Source organism: Pelobates fuscus, chromosome 10, assembly GCF_036172605.1.
Source record: "Pelobates fuscus isolate aPelFus1 chromosome 10, aPelFus1.pri, whole genome shotgun sequence".
Taxonomy (NCBI): Eukaryota; Metazoa; Chordata; class Amphibia; order Anura; family Pelobatidae; genus Pelobates; species Pelobates fuscus.
This window is the reverse complement of record NC_086326.1, coordinates 91,287,353-91,304,692: the sequence shown is the minus strand read 5'-3', so window position 1 is coordinate 91,304,692 and position 17,340 is coordinate 91,287,353. Positions and strand designations below refer to the sequence as shown.

The 17,340-nt window shown below is 37.3% G+C and overlaps 1 protein-coding gene across 1 annotated transcript in view; it reads left to right on the top strand.

Moving 5' to 3' along the window:
- Positions 1-12,091: 12,091 nt before the first annotated feature.
- ALOX5 (arachidonate 5-lipoxygenase) overlaps positions 12,092-17,340 on the top strand; it is a 109,732-nt gene continuing 104,483 nt past the window's right edge. The window contains exon 1 of the mRNA XM_063433939.1: positions 12,092-12,309. Coding sequence (XP_063290009.1) covers positions 12,160-12,309 — 150 coding nt within the window. The 5' untranslated portion in view covers positions 12,092-12,159. The remainder of the gene's footprint in view (positions 12,310-17,340) is intronic.

The window sequence follows — 17,340 nt, the reverse complement described above, 5'->3', positions numbered from 1 at the left end:
GCGTTCCACAAGTGGAACGCAACCACTATCGAGATGATGGGGTTGCGTTCCAGCGGGATGGGATAATAAAATACATGTCATAAAACATATTAAAAAGCAAACCGCTGTATAACTGTGGCTACAACTAATATGAGGCTCACACATATCTAAGTTGACATGATACGATAAAAGTATGTAAAATGGCCGTGCGTTCCACTAGTGAGACGCAAATGGCGTTACTATAATGATAAAGGGAGCTGTTCACAAATAAAGTGGCCGAAATGGTAGAATAGTGAATATTAAATAATGCAGATGATTACATGAATACTAAAAGATGAACATAATAGTTACAGTGTATGCTAAAATATCGAATAATGGATGGAAATCCAACTAGTCGATGTGGGACATTAAAAGAGGTATACAAACTGGCAGTATATAGCAGAATTGAGTATTTCAAAATATAATACTGTAAAAAATTGTATATATATACATAAAAGACACAGGTATGTATATAAACACATGATATAAAAAAGGCAAATGCCATAGTTTATAGTGATATAAGGAGATAAATACATAGAAGATGACAGTGCATAGCAGCATAACTCTGACATATGTACCTGGAGTGTGGTACTATGAGAATACATATCCACATAATAAAGGTGAACATAAATATAAATATAAATATAAATATAGGATAGAAAAAATGGGAATGAAGGAGAATATAATAAAAAAAATAGGACGATCGTACTTAGGTGTGGGTATTAAAAATTGGAAAAAAAAATATATATATAAATAAAAATCAAAAATGCTAGAAAAAATATATATATATATATATAATATTTTAAAATACATGTATATATATAAATAAAAGAATTAAGGACTAATACAAAAATAGTAGTAATAACGGAATACCCTGCATAAAACAAAAGGCATAACGCTAAAATTATATATGGTTATAAAAAGTTAAAAAGATCGAATTCAATATTTAGTCCATTAGGATGTAGGGTGTCCATATTAAAAACCCACTCCATTTCTTTTTGTCCTATTTTTCTTATAAAATCTCCACCTCTCCAGTGATTATTTACTGTGGCAATGCCTATAAACGTCAGATATTTGGGATCGTTGTTATGTTTGCAAAAATGGGATGACACGGAATGATTGGCATAATTGTTTTCTATATTCCTACAGTGTTCAGCTATTCGTGTCTTTAATGATCTTATTGTACGCCCAATGTACTGGAGGCCACACGGGCATTCTAAAAGATAAATTAAGTTTTTACTTTCACAGGTAATAATTTCTTTGATCACGTATATTTTACATGTGTTGTTTGATTTAAACGAGGTACTTCTTTTCTGAGTAAAATTTGTTTTTTTGCAAGCTATGCAACTATTGCATTTGTAGAAACCTTTATTAAGGGATAAAAAATTATTTTTATTAGAATTCTGTATTCTATCTCTGGTATAGTTTTTTGTAAGGTGCATTTTTAAATTCGGTGCTCCTCTAAAGATGATTTTTGGTTTCTCTGGAATAATACCTTTTAGTATAGGGTCCTCTTTTAGAAGATGCCAGTGTCTATTTAGGATTTTTTTATTTTTTTTTAAATTCTTTATTTTTGAGTGCAGAGTTAAGTATACGTTTCAGCATTTTTACATGGTTTTAACGAGAGGTCGACAGTGTTTCGCTTAGCATAGTCATGATGTGCTGCACTTTTTTTTTTTAACAAGAATAATATCAAACAATTTAAAACAGGATTTATCACATATTCTTTTGCATGCATAATAACAAAAAATATCTTCCATGTGTGCGTTTCTGAGAGGAGTTTTGTGTGTGTGGAGTGTCTCGAGGGGCTAGGCTCTCGGGTGTGCTCTTGTGATGTGAGGGAGAGTCAACTGAGGTTCTGCATGGAGGGTTGCAGTGGCATCTCTTGTGTATGCCTGTGGTGTTTTATAGGAGTCCCCGGTGTATGGGGTGGCAGTTGCCTAGTGGCTGAGATGTTGGAGCGTGTGGCTGGGTATCATATGGGGCTCTGCCAGGGCGTCTGGGTGGAGATATATGTCCTCCTTTTTATGTGTACCCCTAACCGAAGGGGGTGGCGGGGGGGGGGGAAGGGGTAGTGTGTCATTGTGCCCCAAGATTCCAGACTCTGCGGGTTCTAGCTCTCTAATAAAGTGGTGGTCTGAGGCGTGTAAGAGAGAGCTAGCATGAAGAGAAGTCAGGAAAGAAAGAACACAAAAAAAACAAAAACAAATATACAGTTGCAACTTTAAATTAAGACAAGTGTAAATTAAAACAAGTATAACGACTCATATTGAGTTTCAGCCCAGTCGCGTTTGTTCAGGTGCCGTGGCCATAAGTATTGACCCAGTCCTCATTCGTCCTCATGTATCATTTGCCTGTGAGCTTCCAGCTCTCGGGATGAAGGAGGTGACTTGAGCAGGGTCCCATGTCCCCCTTGGGGTGGTCGACTGTGGGTCCTGATGGCTGCTTGTTAGGCCCAATGCCTGGAGGAAGGCCGGTGCTCCTTCTACTGACATGAGTGTGTGGTTAGTTCCGTTGCGGGTTACTACAAGAGTTCCTGGGGCCCCCCAACGGTAGGGTATGGCTGCAGTTCTTAGTTGAGAGGTAACTGCGCTCAGTGATTTCCGCCAGATTAGAGTATTTTTGGTAAGGTCTTGAAAGAATGTTAGCGTGGAGTCTTCGAAGGTCAGGGGAGTTTTGTTCTTCAGCGCCATCATTACCTGGTTTCTATCTTGTGAGGTTAGGCAGCGAAGAATGACGTCTCGTGACGCTCCAGTTGGAGTTTGAGGAGTGCCTGTAACACGAAACACTCCATCCACAGCCATCTTTTTGGAGGCTGTGTGTGGTAGTATGAATGCAAGTAATCTGCGTGTGTAATGAGGGAGTTCTTCTGCAGTCACTGCAGCAGGGATGCCACGGATTTTTATGTTGTTCCTGCGTTGTTTGTCCTCCAGGGCTGAGATTTGGTATGTCAGTGTGACTTGGGTGTTTTGCATGTGTTGTACTGTCTCTTTAAGGGTTGAGATGTCTGTTTTGGCAGCTAGTATGTCCTTTTCAGAGGTCTGTACTCTTTCATTTATGGCCTGTATGTCAGTTCTCAGTGCTCTGAGGTCAGCTGTCCATACTTGCTGAATGTCGTGCAGCAGGAGTTTTAAGTCCTGTTTTGTTGTGGGAGCAGTCCCATCTGGGATGTCAGTTGGATGGAGTGGACTTGCCTGAATGGGTGTTGTAGCCCTCTGTACGTCCTGTGCCTGGTTCTCCTCGTTCTGGTCCCCGGCAGGAGTCTGCTTAGGCTGTGCAGGCTGTCTCCACATGTCCCCTATGTCTCTGCCTTCAGCCACTGCAGTGGGTTTTTGGGAGCGCCTCCCCATTGCCTTCCGATGTTCCAGTTGTGGGAGAGAGGTTAGTGGCTCCGATCCCAGCAGGGGGAGTGCTGTAGGCCGCGTTTTTTCGCCGCGGTTTGGAGTGCCTCGGGTTGTGAAAAAAAGGCATCTATCGATGCGGTTCAGTTCTGGGGACCCAGCTGAAGTGGTATGAGGGTCGGATGGGCTTTAGTTGCAAAGATATTTAGGTGGATGGAGTCAAGAGTGTGGGAGCTCTTAGAGATGGCGTCCGCTCGTTAGGCTTGCAGGCTCCGCCCCCTATTTAGGATTTTTTTTAAATGTTTATTTTTATCGTTGTAGTCCAGTACTATAGGGAGTATTATATCATTTTTTTGCTGTCGTTTTTCTTTGTGTATGAAGTCTTTTTGGCTAACTGTAAGTGTATGTTGTATGGTAGATTCTATTAATTTCTCGTCATATCCTTTATTAGTTAGACTGTTTTTTATTTTGTTTGCTTGTTCAATGAACATCATATTATCAGAGCAGTTCCTTCTCAGTCTTGTAATCTGGCTTTTGGGGATGCTATTTAGCCAGACTTTATTATGGCAGCTTTCTGTGTTTATGTAATTATTAACGTGTACATTTTTAAAATGAGTTTTAGTATTGATAGTATTGTCTTTAATATAAATATTAAGATCCAGATATGTAATCTCACTGTTGCTAATTTCTGAAGTTAAAACTATACCTTCTTGGTTGGAATTTAAAAACGTGATAAAATTTTGCGCATCTGTAATAGAACCTCTCCAAATAAAAATAAGATCATCAATGTATCTTGAATAGGACACCAGATTCGCTGCCCAACCATGGTTGCTCCAAATATATCTTTCTTCCCATTCTGCCATATATAAATTGGCATAGCTGGGCGCGAATCTGGTGCCCATGGCTGTCCCTCTGTTCTGTAGGTAAAAGGAATTTTTAAACCAGAAATAATTATTGTTTAAAATTAGTTTAATACCTTCAATTAAAAAGTTAATTTGGTCCTGCACCATAGATCCATCATTTTCTAAAATCTTTTTTACTGCCTCACAACCTTTGTCATGTTGAATAATAGTATATAGAGATTGTACATCACAGGTGATGAGCAGATAATTTTCTTGCCAGGTGATCTTTTCTAATTTTTTTAAAAGGTCTATGGTGTCTTTGAGATAAGATTTCATTTTGGTTACATACGGCTGAAGTAAAATGTCTATATATTCGGACAGATTTGAGAGGGCAGAGCCTATGCCAGAGACGATCGGTCGCCCTGGCGGTTTTGTTAGGTTTTTATGGATTTTCGGGAGAAAGTAGATCACCGGAATTTTTGGGTGAATGATATTAATATATTGAAATTCTTTGTTATCTAATATTCCTATGCTAAGCCCTTTGTCTAAAAATGATTTAAGTTCTTTTTTAATATCTGTTGTCGGGTTAGTAGAAAGTTTGGTGTAAGTAATGTGATCGTTTAATTGATTGTAGGCCTCCTCTTCATACAGTTCTTTTGATAGAATGACAAGGCCCCCACCTTTATCCGCAGGTTTGATTACAATTGTATTGTCATTGTGTAAATCTTTAAGGGTTTGTTTCTCTTTTCTAGTTAAATTAGTCTTATCTATGTATTTGTTGTTGTTCTCTAAGGTTCTGATATCTTTACCAACCTTTTTTACAAAGATATCTAAGGCACTCGATTTACAGTGTGCCGGATAAAATTTTGATTTGTTTTTTAAATTACTATTTATATATTGGTTAGGAATATTATTAATTTGTTTTTTGTTTGCATTAATGGAAAAAAATCTTTTTAAGGTGGCATTTCTGACAAATTTGCCAATGTCTATAAAAGTCATGAAAGAGTTGTATGGTTTGGTGGGAGCAAATTTAAGACCTTTTTTGAGAACGTCAGTTTCTGTTTTATTTAAAATTTTGTTAGACAAATTAAAAATGCCAGTAGGTGAATTAGTACATGGCTTTTCTAGAATCTTTCTGTTCTTCCTTTCTTGTTGTCTTCTGCCTGATCTGCGTCCTCTAAATCTCTTTTGCGACTCTTTATTGGGAAGATATTGAGTTTGTTTGTATGACGTTCTCTGTTTGAGGGAATTTCTAAAAAAGAGGTCTCGTCAAATGGTTCACAAAAGGACAGGGCATGGTATCTGTTTTTGGTGATCAATTCTTTGGATGTATTGGGTTCTTGTTCTTCATGTTTTTTATGGTGCCTAGTGGTAACTTTTTCCCAAGAATACTGTCGTCTCTTAGTTTTGTATTGAGGGGAAGAAGGTTCATATACAAATCTGTGGGTTTTAGGTCTCACAATCAATGGTGAGGTATTATGGTGATTATGTGCTGGTTCTTTTGTTGTAAAGTGCAAGTCTTCTTTTCTTTTATATTCAAGTGGTCTGACCAAAGTCTTTTTTGCATTTTCATCGACTGTGGTGTGCTTATTTGTGAAATTTCTTTCTGAGTTTTTTCTCGTGAATTTATTCCAATGTTGTGTATAGTTGTGCTTTGTGTTATATCTCCTTGGAGATCTATATTGTGGTCTATACTGGTAATTGCTACTGTGAGCTTGATCAAATCTTTCTTTGGTATTTTTATTTTGGTAGTGTTTAAAATTAGAATGATGGTCGCCTTCAGTGTAGTGATGTATTGTGTTGTAATTTCTTTTATTTTGTTGTGGTTTTTTAGTGTTATATGTGCGAATTTGATTGTGGGCGTAGTCCCATTTGTCTCTGTTGTATTTATTTATTTTAATTCTCTTAGTGTCTGTTTCAGTTTTCTCTACTATTTTTTGATTTTTAGTGTTTGGCAGAAGTATTCCTCAGTGTCGGCAAAAGGGATAAGTTGTTCTCTTAGGCTGTTAATTTTTTTATCCAAATTTAGGAGTTTTTCACTCTTAACCTTAATAAGACTTCTCATAAGTCCAAAGGTACAAAATTCTAGGTGGTTATACCACTCTTCCATAAATACTTTGTTATCAGTATCGGATGTGGGCATTTTAAATAGCCTCAAACCTCTTGGCGTAATTTTATCATTTACGTATTTTGTTAGAGTGGCAATTTCCCATCTTAACTTCATTTCTTTTATTAAGGAAATTTCCAATTCTTTGAGTAATTCTTGTGGGTCATCAAAAATGATAAGTGGTTCATTATTGTCTATGTTTGTTAGATCTTCTAGATCATTGAATATGTCATCAATGTCAATGTTATAATTATCGCGATATTCAAATAGTGTCATTCTTATACTTTTATAGGGCTGCCCAAAGCAAATGGGGAATAGAAATAGGGTGTACAAAAAAATGTGTGGATTAGGCGCTCGCTAAACAATAAAAATAGGCAGCAGTAACCAATACAAGGAACCCCAACCTACCGGACTATTCCAGGACATCATCCACACTTCTGAAGAAGCCTTTGACAGGTGAAATGCGTCAAGTGGATTAATTTGGACTTTGCAAAGACTTTAATACAATAATGTTATTTATTTCTATTTACTTTTTATATAATAAATATATTTTTTATTTATATATATTTTAACTCCGTTTTTTTACTTCCTGGTTATCATCATGTTCCCTGGTGGGGACTATACCACCTACGCTTTAGAAAATAGAGCAAGTCTTGCTCTATTAAATGTGAGTACTGAATTTTTAGCATTTTATATTTTTTGATCTTATCATTACATACTGCACCATCTATTATTCTCTGCTCTTCCACATATACCTGGCTCCCTGGTGGGGACAATACCACCTACGCTTTGAAACTAGAGCAAGTTCTGCTCTAGTAAATGTGAGTATCCAATTCTTATTATTTTTATTCCACTCAACTTACTAGTACATACTGCACCATTTGGAATTTTTTGCTCTTTTACATACTTATTCATCTGAGACGCTCAAGACATCTATCACATCATATATATCTTAAGACGGGGATTGTTCCCTCCACGCGCACCAACGGCAGAGCTCCTTGTTAGCTCTGGGAGATGTGAGTGAGGATTCTCTCAATTATTCATTCACATACTCATTGTATTTGATATACTGCACTATTATCTTGTATGTTCTCTTTTTTTCTTTGAGGTTAAATTATATTAGACACCATCACCTTTACCATTGTGTACGTATACATTTTTGTATATTTGTATATTTCTGTTATTTCCAAGGTGCGGTTACCTCTCTTCTTTTGTTCATGCTCCCAAGTTCAGCTGGTTGGGATTGGGATAAACTGTTGGTCACTGAGTTAGTAGATCTGATAGGTAGTCTGCCAACACGTTGTCTGGCCCCGGAAGGTCTACTGCCTTCAGGCCTTGTAAATTGTATTGGTCAAAAATCATTATAGGACTCAACTCTTTTAGAAGGGACTTGCTTCGGGTGCCACCCTGGTGATTTATATACGAGGTAAAAGCCCTGTTGTCTGTCTGAATTCTGACCCAAGAATGATTAAACTCCCACAGGTGACGACGAAACCCCCGCAGAGCCTTGAAAACTGCTCTTAGTTCTCTTAGATTCGAATAAAGCCTTTTCTCCTCCGTAGACCATGTAACCTAAATCCATATGCTGTTTAAGGGGGCACCACAACCTAGAAGGCTGGCATCTGTAGTTATAGTTATCCAAGTTGGTTCTTCTGGGGGAAACCTAGAAGAACCAACTTGGATAACTATAACTACAGATTCTTCTCTCTGGTCCACCAAATCAGATCATCTAAAATGCATAGAAGAAGATGAATTCTCTGATCCCAGTTGCCCATTTTTTCCTTGAACTGGTGAAGAAACTGCATTTGAATAGGGCGTGTCCTCCACTGGGCCCATCTTGGAAGAAAGAGATCCAAATAGGCTCATGAACTCCCTTACAGATATGTAATGCTTCTGATGTAGACTCCTGATTTTTCTCATTCTTTCCATTCTTTCTGTAGACAGAGTTACATTTCCTTTTACCGAGTCCTTATTTGCTCCCAAGAAAATCATTCTCTGTGTTGGAACTAACAAACTCTTTTCTTGATTTATTAACCAACCATGTTCTTGAAGACAATTGATAGCAGTTCCTGTATGGAGACTCACTATTTGACTGGTTGAGCCTATGATCAGAAAGTTTTCCAGATAGTAATATATATGTTCTTTGTCCTCATAAGAGCCACAAGGGAAATTATAATTTTTGAGAATGTCCTCGAAGCTAAACTTAAGCCGAAAAGAGCCTATTTTGCTTTACTAACCTTTTTGGACTATGTCGGCTTCGGTTGGGACCACCAGTTTTATAATGTCAGGATATTTATATCGACAGACATTTTGTGCTATGATAGAAATTAAAGTGTATATTGCCTGAATCACTCAGAACAGAGCAGACTCCATTTTGGATTTCAAGCTAACAAAGACACAGATTTCCATCCTTTCTGTAACGCTAACTACTGAGCTGGGAGCTTAGGAATGTTTGTATATACAAACCAAGTGATAAGAAATGAGAACGGGGGATGGATTCTCTGTCTAGATGCTAATGGAATAGAAATAATTCTAAACCCAGACATTAGTGACAGAGAAGATTAGTAATTAATTTTACTTTCTAAATTTTACAAGATTCCCATTGTAAGTGAAAGGTGAGACTAAGTTTCTAACTGTCATTTTAGAAATTACAGCAGGAATTGGAGACACACTGTCTGAAGAAAATTCAAAGAAACTCTTTGAACTGACAGAAAACTTAAGTTATAGATAACCATAAAGATAAGCTAAATAACGTCAGAATAGCCACCAGGAAAAGTTAACTCTTTCCTGGATAGGAATGTTTAGTGGGACGAGACTGCCCTCTATAGACCAAATACTTAAATTGCTATCTGGAAGGTAACCACACCTCCAGTTTTCTATTAGTCTATCACCTAGTGACGAACAGAGAATTTTTCCCTTTAAAAAGGTAAGCAAGAGAGTGAGCAGTAGGGGGCAAAGCAGTTGGAAGCTGGCGAAGTCAAAAAGTCGGAGTTGAAGTGAGTTGGAGTTTGGGTTTCAGATTCGGCCATGCAAAGAAATCCATGACAGATATCCACTCCAGGGCACTCAGAATTTCTTACACACCAATCACACATCCATTCAGTTCCTGAGATTACCTACTCATCTGATGAGAATGTCTACTCAACTGGTAATTATACTGGTTTCATTTAATTAATCTAAATTAATGAAAATTTTCTAATAGCATGATATATGACTGGATAAATCACGATCAGATTTCGATATTTAGAAATCTTAGTTACTAAAGAATATATAGTTATAGCATCCCATTCTGCAGGTGGGAAAATAATAATTATATATTAGTGTGATTACATCACATGTTAGCATATCATGATATTTATCCAGGTGTATTGATTTGCTCTAAAATAAGATAAGATATATGTTTAGGCAAGTTAAAATTCTGCTTATAGAACATGGTAGATTACTCTTATTTGATGATTCCAGGAAATGACTAATGAGCTGGTTTAAATGTTATGTTATTTAAAATTACATGAAAATAGGATAATATATGCCAAGAAGGACCTAACCAGCATTGAAAGGGTTATTCTAACTGTTAGCTAAAGTTTTATGGCCTTACGCTGCAAGCTGTGTGAAAGAAAGCTTTTCTGTGTGTGTAAGTTTCCCTTTCATTTTCTCTGTGAAGCCCTCATAAATCTCATCTTGACAATTGACTGTGTTAACCATTGGAATGTGTATTGCCATTGTATTACATACTATGTTATACTAAATATTCATTGATTATTATCACGTATGGTACATATTATTATTTAATTTGCCACAATAAATTGTATCTATTTTTATAACAAATTGTGATTTTATTTATATGGAATACATTTCACTTACATGATAACGATCTTTGGGATCTGAGAATTGAAATAGTGGGCAATTCTCTACTGTTTACTATTATTATCCCATAAATATCCCCACAATAAGTGCGCTTACCTTATTGTTCCAGTTAAGGCCACCAAAGATTCCTCCACCTACGGATGGTTACAGACATGGTCGCCTGGTTGGCAAATTATCAGGTAGTCTCCATAGTCAACACACACTTCTGGTAAAGGTGAAACCAATACCAGATTTCATGGCGCCACAATCACTAGGTGTAGTCTCCATAGTCATATTTGGACATCCTGTTTTGGAACTCTTTCAGGTGTATGTAGGTATGGGAGTCTAGCTGCACGCATCCCTATTTAGCTATATTGATTATTTTTCCCTTCTCTTTTACTTTTTCTTTTCTTGTTTCTTTCTCATGGATGCACTTTTTAATTTATTATGAATTTAGTAATTATGAATGCACTGTTTTATGACTGGAATATGTATATTTATGAATTTGGTGTATAATTGACTGTTTTTATTTCATTGATCAATTTTGCACAGATTATGTTAATTGTGGTTATGGTTGACACCCTTTAAATAGGGTATTGTGACACTGAGGTGATAGCTTGATAAAGGCCTCTGTGTAGACCAAAATGTTGCAGTTTTTTTTAATAAATCTGCCTTCCTGCAGCAATCCTGAGTGCCTGAATCTAATTAATTTGATCTTCTAAACTGGATTTTGCCAACCCTGGCCCTGATAAGCACCTGGATTCCTAAATGTGAGTGCGGTATCTTCCGTCTGTGAACTACTATAGTTGTAATTTATTGAGTCTTAAAAGTGAAGCTTCTAGCCATGCCACCAAGCCCTCTCAATGACAGATGGGAAGTATACTCCCAGTTCTCATACTAATTCATAATAGTGCTGACTTTGATGGACTTGCCTGTAAGTCTAAACAGTGTAATGGATAGTACTGCATATGGCCCCATGCCGAGCACTAGCCAATCACTGAAGATGTGCTTCAAGGTCACAGATTTAATCATTTCTTTCACAACTAATCCTTTTATTTTTTACGTTATTTTGTGTTATATTTGTGCTCTCACAGTGTTTATTGTAGGGCATGTAAAGGGGTAAACTTAATATCTATCTTGTGTTTCATGGGTTAATTAAATTAAAAGAACCCTATAGTGTCAGGAATGGCCTGAAATGGCTGTTTAGGTATCTGGCGTGCCTCAAACCTCAATCTCGAGGTGGCTAGCCCCATAGGCTCTGCCTCCATGCCTCATATCATCAGTGTAGATGATGTCGGCCAATCCAAGGCTTTTCCATAGGACAAAACACCACACTGAACCAATCAGCATCTCCTCATAGAGATGCATTGAATCAGTGCACCTCTATAGGGGAAAGATCAGCCCCTCCATGCAGTGGAGTACAGTGCAGTGGAGACTGAGTAACTGCAACAAGAACTACTAGGCACAAATGCAAACACTGCATTTCCTCTGAAAAGTTAGCGTTTACTGTGAACAGCCTGCAGTGACACTATATTAAGCTGTGCTGGTTCTGGTGACTATAGTGTCCCTTTAAGCTTTCTTTTTGCCAGTTAAATGCTCATTCCAAGATGATCTGATTTAGAGGTTAGCTTGTTCCCAGTCATACATAGTTTAAAATGGCTTGCATAATTCTGCTGCAGCTTGAAACCTCTGCAAGGTTATCGAACATTAAAAGGCTCACATTATATTTCAGGGTTGTTTGGGTTTTTTGTGTTTGTTTTTTTTTTGTTTTTTTTAGATAAAGAGCCTGAATATATCCCTTTTTTTCTTTTTGAAACATTTTGATAAAGTCAATGTTTATTTTGCAAAGAGTAAAAGAGGAAGTCTTTCAACCTTGTACAATCAAAGTGGGAGGGTTTATATTTTGGGTGGAACATACATAAAGCTAGCTGATCTGCATAGGAACTATTCCACAAGTGGATACTTTCAAGAATACAAAAGCACATCCAGGGATCTGTCCCAGATAAAGATGCCTTCTTATACTGTTACTGTGACCACAGGCAGCCAGTGGTTTGCTGGTACAGATGATTACATCTATATTACTCTCATGGGGTCCAAAGGCTGCAGTGAGAAGAACCTGCTTGATAAACCTTTCTACAATGATTTTGAAAGAGGAGCTGTAAGTACATTAAAACTTGGTGCACACTGAATGGAAGTAGAGCTATGTATTGAAATGTTATGGGGGGCAATATGTCTCCAGTGAGAGACCAATTTACTACTTGTGAAGTATAACATATGTAACATTGTGTAGATGTGTTTGCTTTTGTATACAGTATACATTTAAATGGTGCTCTTCAAATAGTATCAAAAAAGCTAAACTTTATTATCATAAGCAGTAATGTCTGTTAGAAATAATCCACTTACAAAACTATTTTATTCATGAGGGAAATATATACGTTGCATTAAAATTTTTAATTTGGATAGTTAATTAACACATTTTACATTTGATCCTATCCAAAATATTCAAATGTCATCTGACTTCACACCTCACACATATATAGTTGTGCACTTTAATATATATATATATATATATATATATTTTTTTTTTTAAATTAGCTTCCCATCATATCTTACTTTTCACGGACTATGTGTGGGAGTGGAGTACTAAAGTCTTAACATGTCCCAAATGTGAGTATAATGGTCATTTCAGATATAAACAAAGCTAGAATATAATAATTTTTATTAAGGGATTCAGTGGATGGGGGACCCCTACTGTGGCCCAATGCACACCTTTAGTTTGTACAACTGAGCTGACTCCTTATTTCTTTATTTTCCAAATGTTTTGAGAATTGAGACCTATTTGGTTAACTTCTTAAAAGCTACAATACACATTTCAAAATTACACCTTTAAGAAGCTTTGAAATTAACATTTTGTGAAAACTGTTGACTCGATGAATAGGATGAATTTGGGGAATTGGAAAATTTCTCCCAAAATTTGCTCTTGTCTAACTGTATCACTACAGTTGGTTAACAAAATATGATTGTAATGAATTCTTCTTCAACATACTTTTTCTTTGAGAGCTCTGAATTAGAATTCTGTACATTACTACATGTGTGTTTACGCAAAATAGAGGAATATAGGCAATGATTCATGCATACCCATATGAGTTGCATTATATAAAATACATTTATTGCGTTATATAGTTCCTCTTATCAGCTTGTAGAAATAAATACTTTAAGGATATATTTGCGTGGGTGCTGCAAGTATATATGATTGTGTAATGTTACAGGAAGGAAAGAGGAAAATGGTTTCTTAATGAGTAATCACAAAGAGAGGAATTCAGATTAAAACTTAACTTTTATTAATCAAGATATCAATAAAATTAATAGACCTCCACATTTGTGGACTAAAAAATATCCATTACTTTTTGCAAATTATATACAGCTACAGGATGCTTGCCAGCAGCTACTAAAATAAATATCACCTGAAACTAAGTATCCAGTTTGAATTAGAAAGTTGCAATTATCTGAATCTAATTAATTTGGTATCCCTTGATGCTTTGCCAGCATTATGATTGAGAGCATTATGGGAGATGTACTCCACAACATCTGAAGTGCCAAAGGCTGCCTACTCCTGATCTAGGAACATATTCAAAAAAATTAATGATATATAGAAATAATTGCATAAGTAAATAGAAAAAAATAGAACTCAGGGATGCCCAAAGCTGAGGATGCTCCTGCACAGCAGATCTGAGTGGATGGAGGCATATTATGCATCCATCAACTCAGAAGTCCCTCTGGTTCACTGTGAGTGACTGCAACTGGAGGTGTTCCTAGCTTTCAATATAAACACTGTATTTTCTCAGAAAATACAGTGTTTACATGAGAAAGGCTGCAGGGAGCTATAGTTCTCACCTGAACAACCTCATTAAGCTGAAGTTGTTCAGGTGACTATAGTGTCCCTTTAATTTTATCAGATGCTGTAAAGTCAGATGCCAAAGTTGCCAGGTTGCCATTAAACTGCTTTAGACATTATGACATAACCAGTACAATGCCTCTGTGATACATCATAAATGACATTGTGTATTAGACCTTATATAGTCCCCAATTACTCCCTTTTGCACCCCATTTGTACTGTTGTTTCTTCAAAATATCAGAGCTCTGAGAACAGACAAAAGCTTAGCGAAGCTCAGTAGCTTGCACTTCAGTAAATTCCCATTCAGGTCTCACAATACTTTTTGCTCACATGTGCCATTACAGACAGAACATTTTCTGATTTTTAAAAAGTGTGTGTGGTCCGTCCTCCCCCTGCCCCCTCCCCATCCCCCCCGCCCCCTCCCCCTCTCCCCCCGCCCCCTCCCCCTCTCCCCCTGCCCCCTCCCCCCTCTCCCTTGAATGGCCTGTCCATTTTGGGCATTATCAGTGATGCATCTAAAGTCTACCCACCTGTCATGATTCCATACCTCTTGAAGGGTTTGTACATGTTGATCTTATAAGGACTTCTACATGCTGACCTTATAAGGACTTGGGTGCTAAATGAACACAATAATGTTAGGAATACTCATTATTTATTTTTTTCTCTAATTTGTTGTTCCTTCATGAAAATACCCCAGATGAATCTCCCAAGAATCAGTTATAATATGCATCTGCAACAATAAATGTAGCTAGTAACAAATAAGTTATTCATCTGTCAAATCATACTCTGAATTTTGTCTAACCTTGTATATGCAATTGGGTGAATGCTATAGGTCAAAATGAAGAGCATTGATTGGCCTTTAACACATGCTTGTTCAGAGCCAAAGAGTAGCAGGTGGGCTCAATGACTAAAATATCGGTGGTCAGAGGGTGGCGTCCAAGGCGAATGAGCTGAAGAAATTGCACAGAAGGAAGGATAGAATACTGAGAGTTCTTGCATTGTTAGATTGAGGAAGGGAATATTGTATAATATTCAATGGTGGAGGGAAGGCTTATTGAGGCACATCAAGGTGACTGCACACACGTCCCCAAGCTTCACATTGCAGGTGCACTTACAGCGGATGACAAAAGTATTTTTTGCACATAATTGACATTTGGCAGTCTGGAACTACTACCTGGCACACAAGTCCAAATATCTCTGGATGTGCAATGTTTTAAGAAGCACTGCACATGCAGATTCCTTCCTTCTAAAAGCAGAAGTAATCATGGAAGTTAGAGTAACCATTTAAAGTTGTTTTCCCTTGCTTCATACTCTGTGAGAGGCTCTAAAATAAATGGTTTTTTTTTTCTCATAACTGTTAAAACTTCCCCTTTTACAACAATTATTTTACTCTCCCCCGTGTCTGTTGTGTGGTTCATGTGTACGTGATAAGTGTTAACTGGTGCGAATAACAGCAGCAAGATTTTTTTTTTCTTTTTCTGTTTTACTGACCATATTATTGTAAGATTGGCAAATGACCATAATGGGGAAAACATTGGCTATAACAGGAAAGGATGATAAGTGATTGCTTATTGCACTTTTTGACCAATTGCAAAATATAGTGTTGTGGTCTTTAGAAATCTAAAGTCATGATTACTGAGACATTGAGATCTTAAAAATCTTAGACAAGCACCCACTTGCACCTTCTCCCACCCATAGTTGCACATCCCCTATGTGTTCAAAAAACCTAACCACTTCGGCTCTGGCGGCCGCTTGTGCTGCCTTATGTATAGTCTAACATACAATTATATATAATGCATTTATAGTTTAATGCAGTTTAATAAACTGAGCTGGGCACAATACAAAGATAACCATACCATAGACAGAGCTGAGAAAAAACAGAGATGTAATACAAAGAGCTGGGCACAACGCAATGATACCCATTAAATACAGATATCTGGGTAGACTTCAGAAATACCCACACAACAGCTATAGCTGAGTAAAATACTGAAATACAATACACAGGGCTGGGATACTCATAACTATTCCACACAGCCAGGAAAACTGATTTGTTACACAGAGCTGCAATACAGAGATACCCACACAGTATGATGTCTTTGTATAAGGATCCAAGCCTCTTTGTCTAAATTTAGCGTTCATAGCCCTTTCTTAGCTCTGCCTTTCTTGATCTCACCTTCAGTAGTGCTCCTGCCATGACAACTGTAGCTTTCTAGTAAATGTTGCTGCTGTAATGAAACATGTCATCTACTCCAGGCTCACTATTCGCTCTCAGCACACAGTGTGCACAGGGTTAAAGGAACACTAGAGCGTTAGATATATAAATGTGTATTCCTAACTCTATAATGCCTTATTCACCATTGAGGTGAACAGACTCCCGCAGCCAGAATTAAAAAGGCAAGTTTTAATGACCTTTTCTCCCTGGTTTATGGTGTTCCACTCCACCTATAGGAAAGCATTGGGAAGCTATTGCTCAGGTGCAGCGAAATGCCACACTGCACCAATAAGATGGTTTCTCTGAGACTATCTGATGGAAATAGTGGAGTTTTACTACACTATTTTAGTGCAAGTGCCTCTATTGGCTGTCAGTATGAAAAAAATGGCAATCTGAAAAAATGAAACTGCAAATTGAAACTATCAGAATCAGCTCAGTCCTCAGAGTCACAGCCCCTGTCCTGTACTGTGGAGCTTTTCAACTTTTTATCTCGCCACAGCATGAGTACCTTGGACCTTGGCTATAGAGTGACTGAGCACTTTAAAGAAAATGGTGGGTTTTGGGCAGCTGAGCCTACTCTATGCAATGTGCAGTGGAAATTATTAAATGATTACTGACAGGCATCACATTGCTGTCTGTCGGAAATGTCAGCTCTTTTATCTATGCCCCTGTCTTCCCTGGCTTTATATAGAGAGATAATATAGAGATAACATATTCTAGTAAATTCCCTAGATCAATCATACCTCAGAGAGACACTGCCGTGGGGTGGGTTAGAATAAGATAATATTATAAACTTACATTTAGCCGAGGCCAGGAGTTGCTGTGCTCTCTCTTTCACTCTCTCTGTGCATTGTTACCCCACCCTCTGATAGGGGGTGTCTGGTAGAATGCCACTAGAGGTGGAGTTAACCCTGTAAATAATTATTGTAGTTTATCGATATCTGAAAAAATTACAATTGCAGGGTTAAGGGGACCGGGACAGTGCACCCAGACCACTTAAATAAACTAAAGTAGTCTGGGTGCCTAAAGCATCCCTTTAATACTTGTATAATGACTTGCATAACTTTGGCCCTTAATTTAGA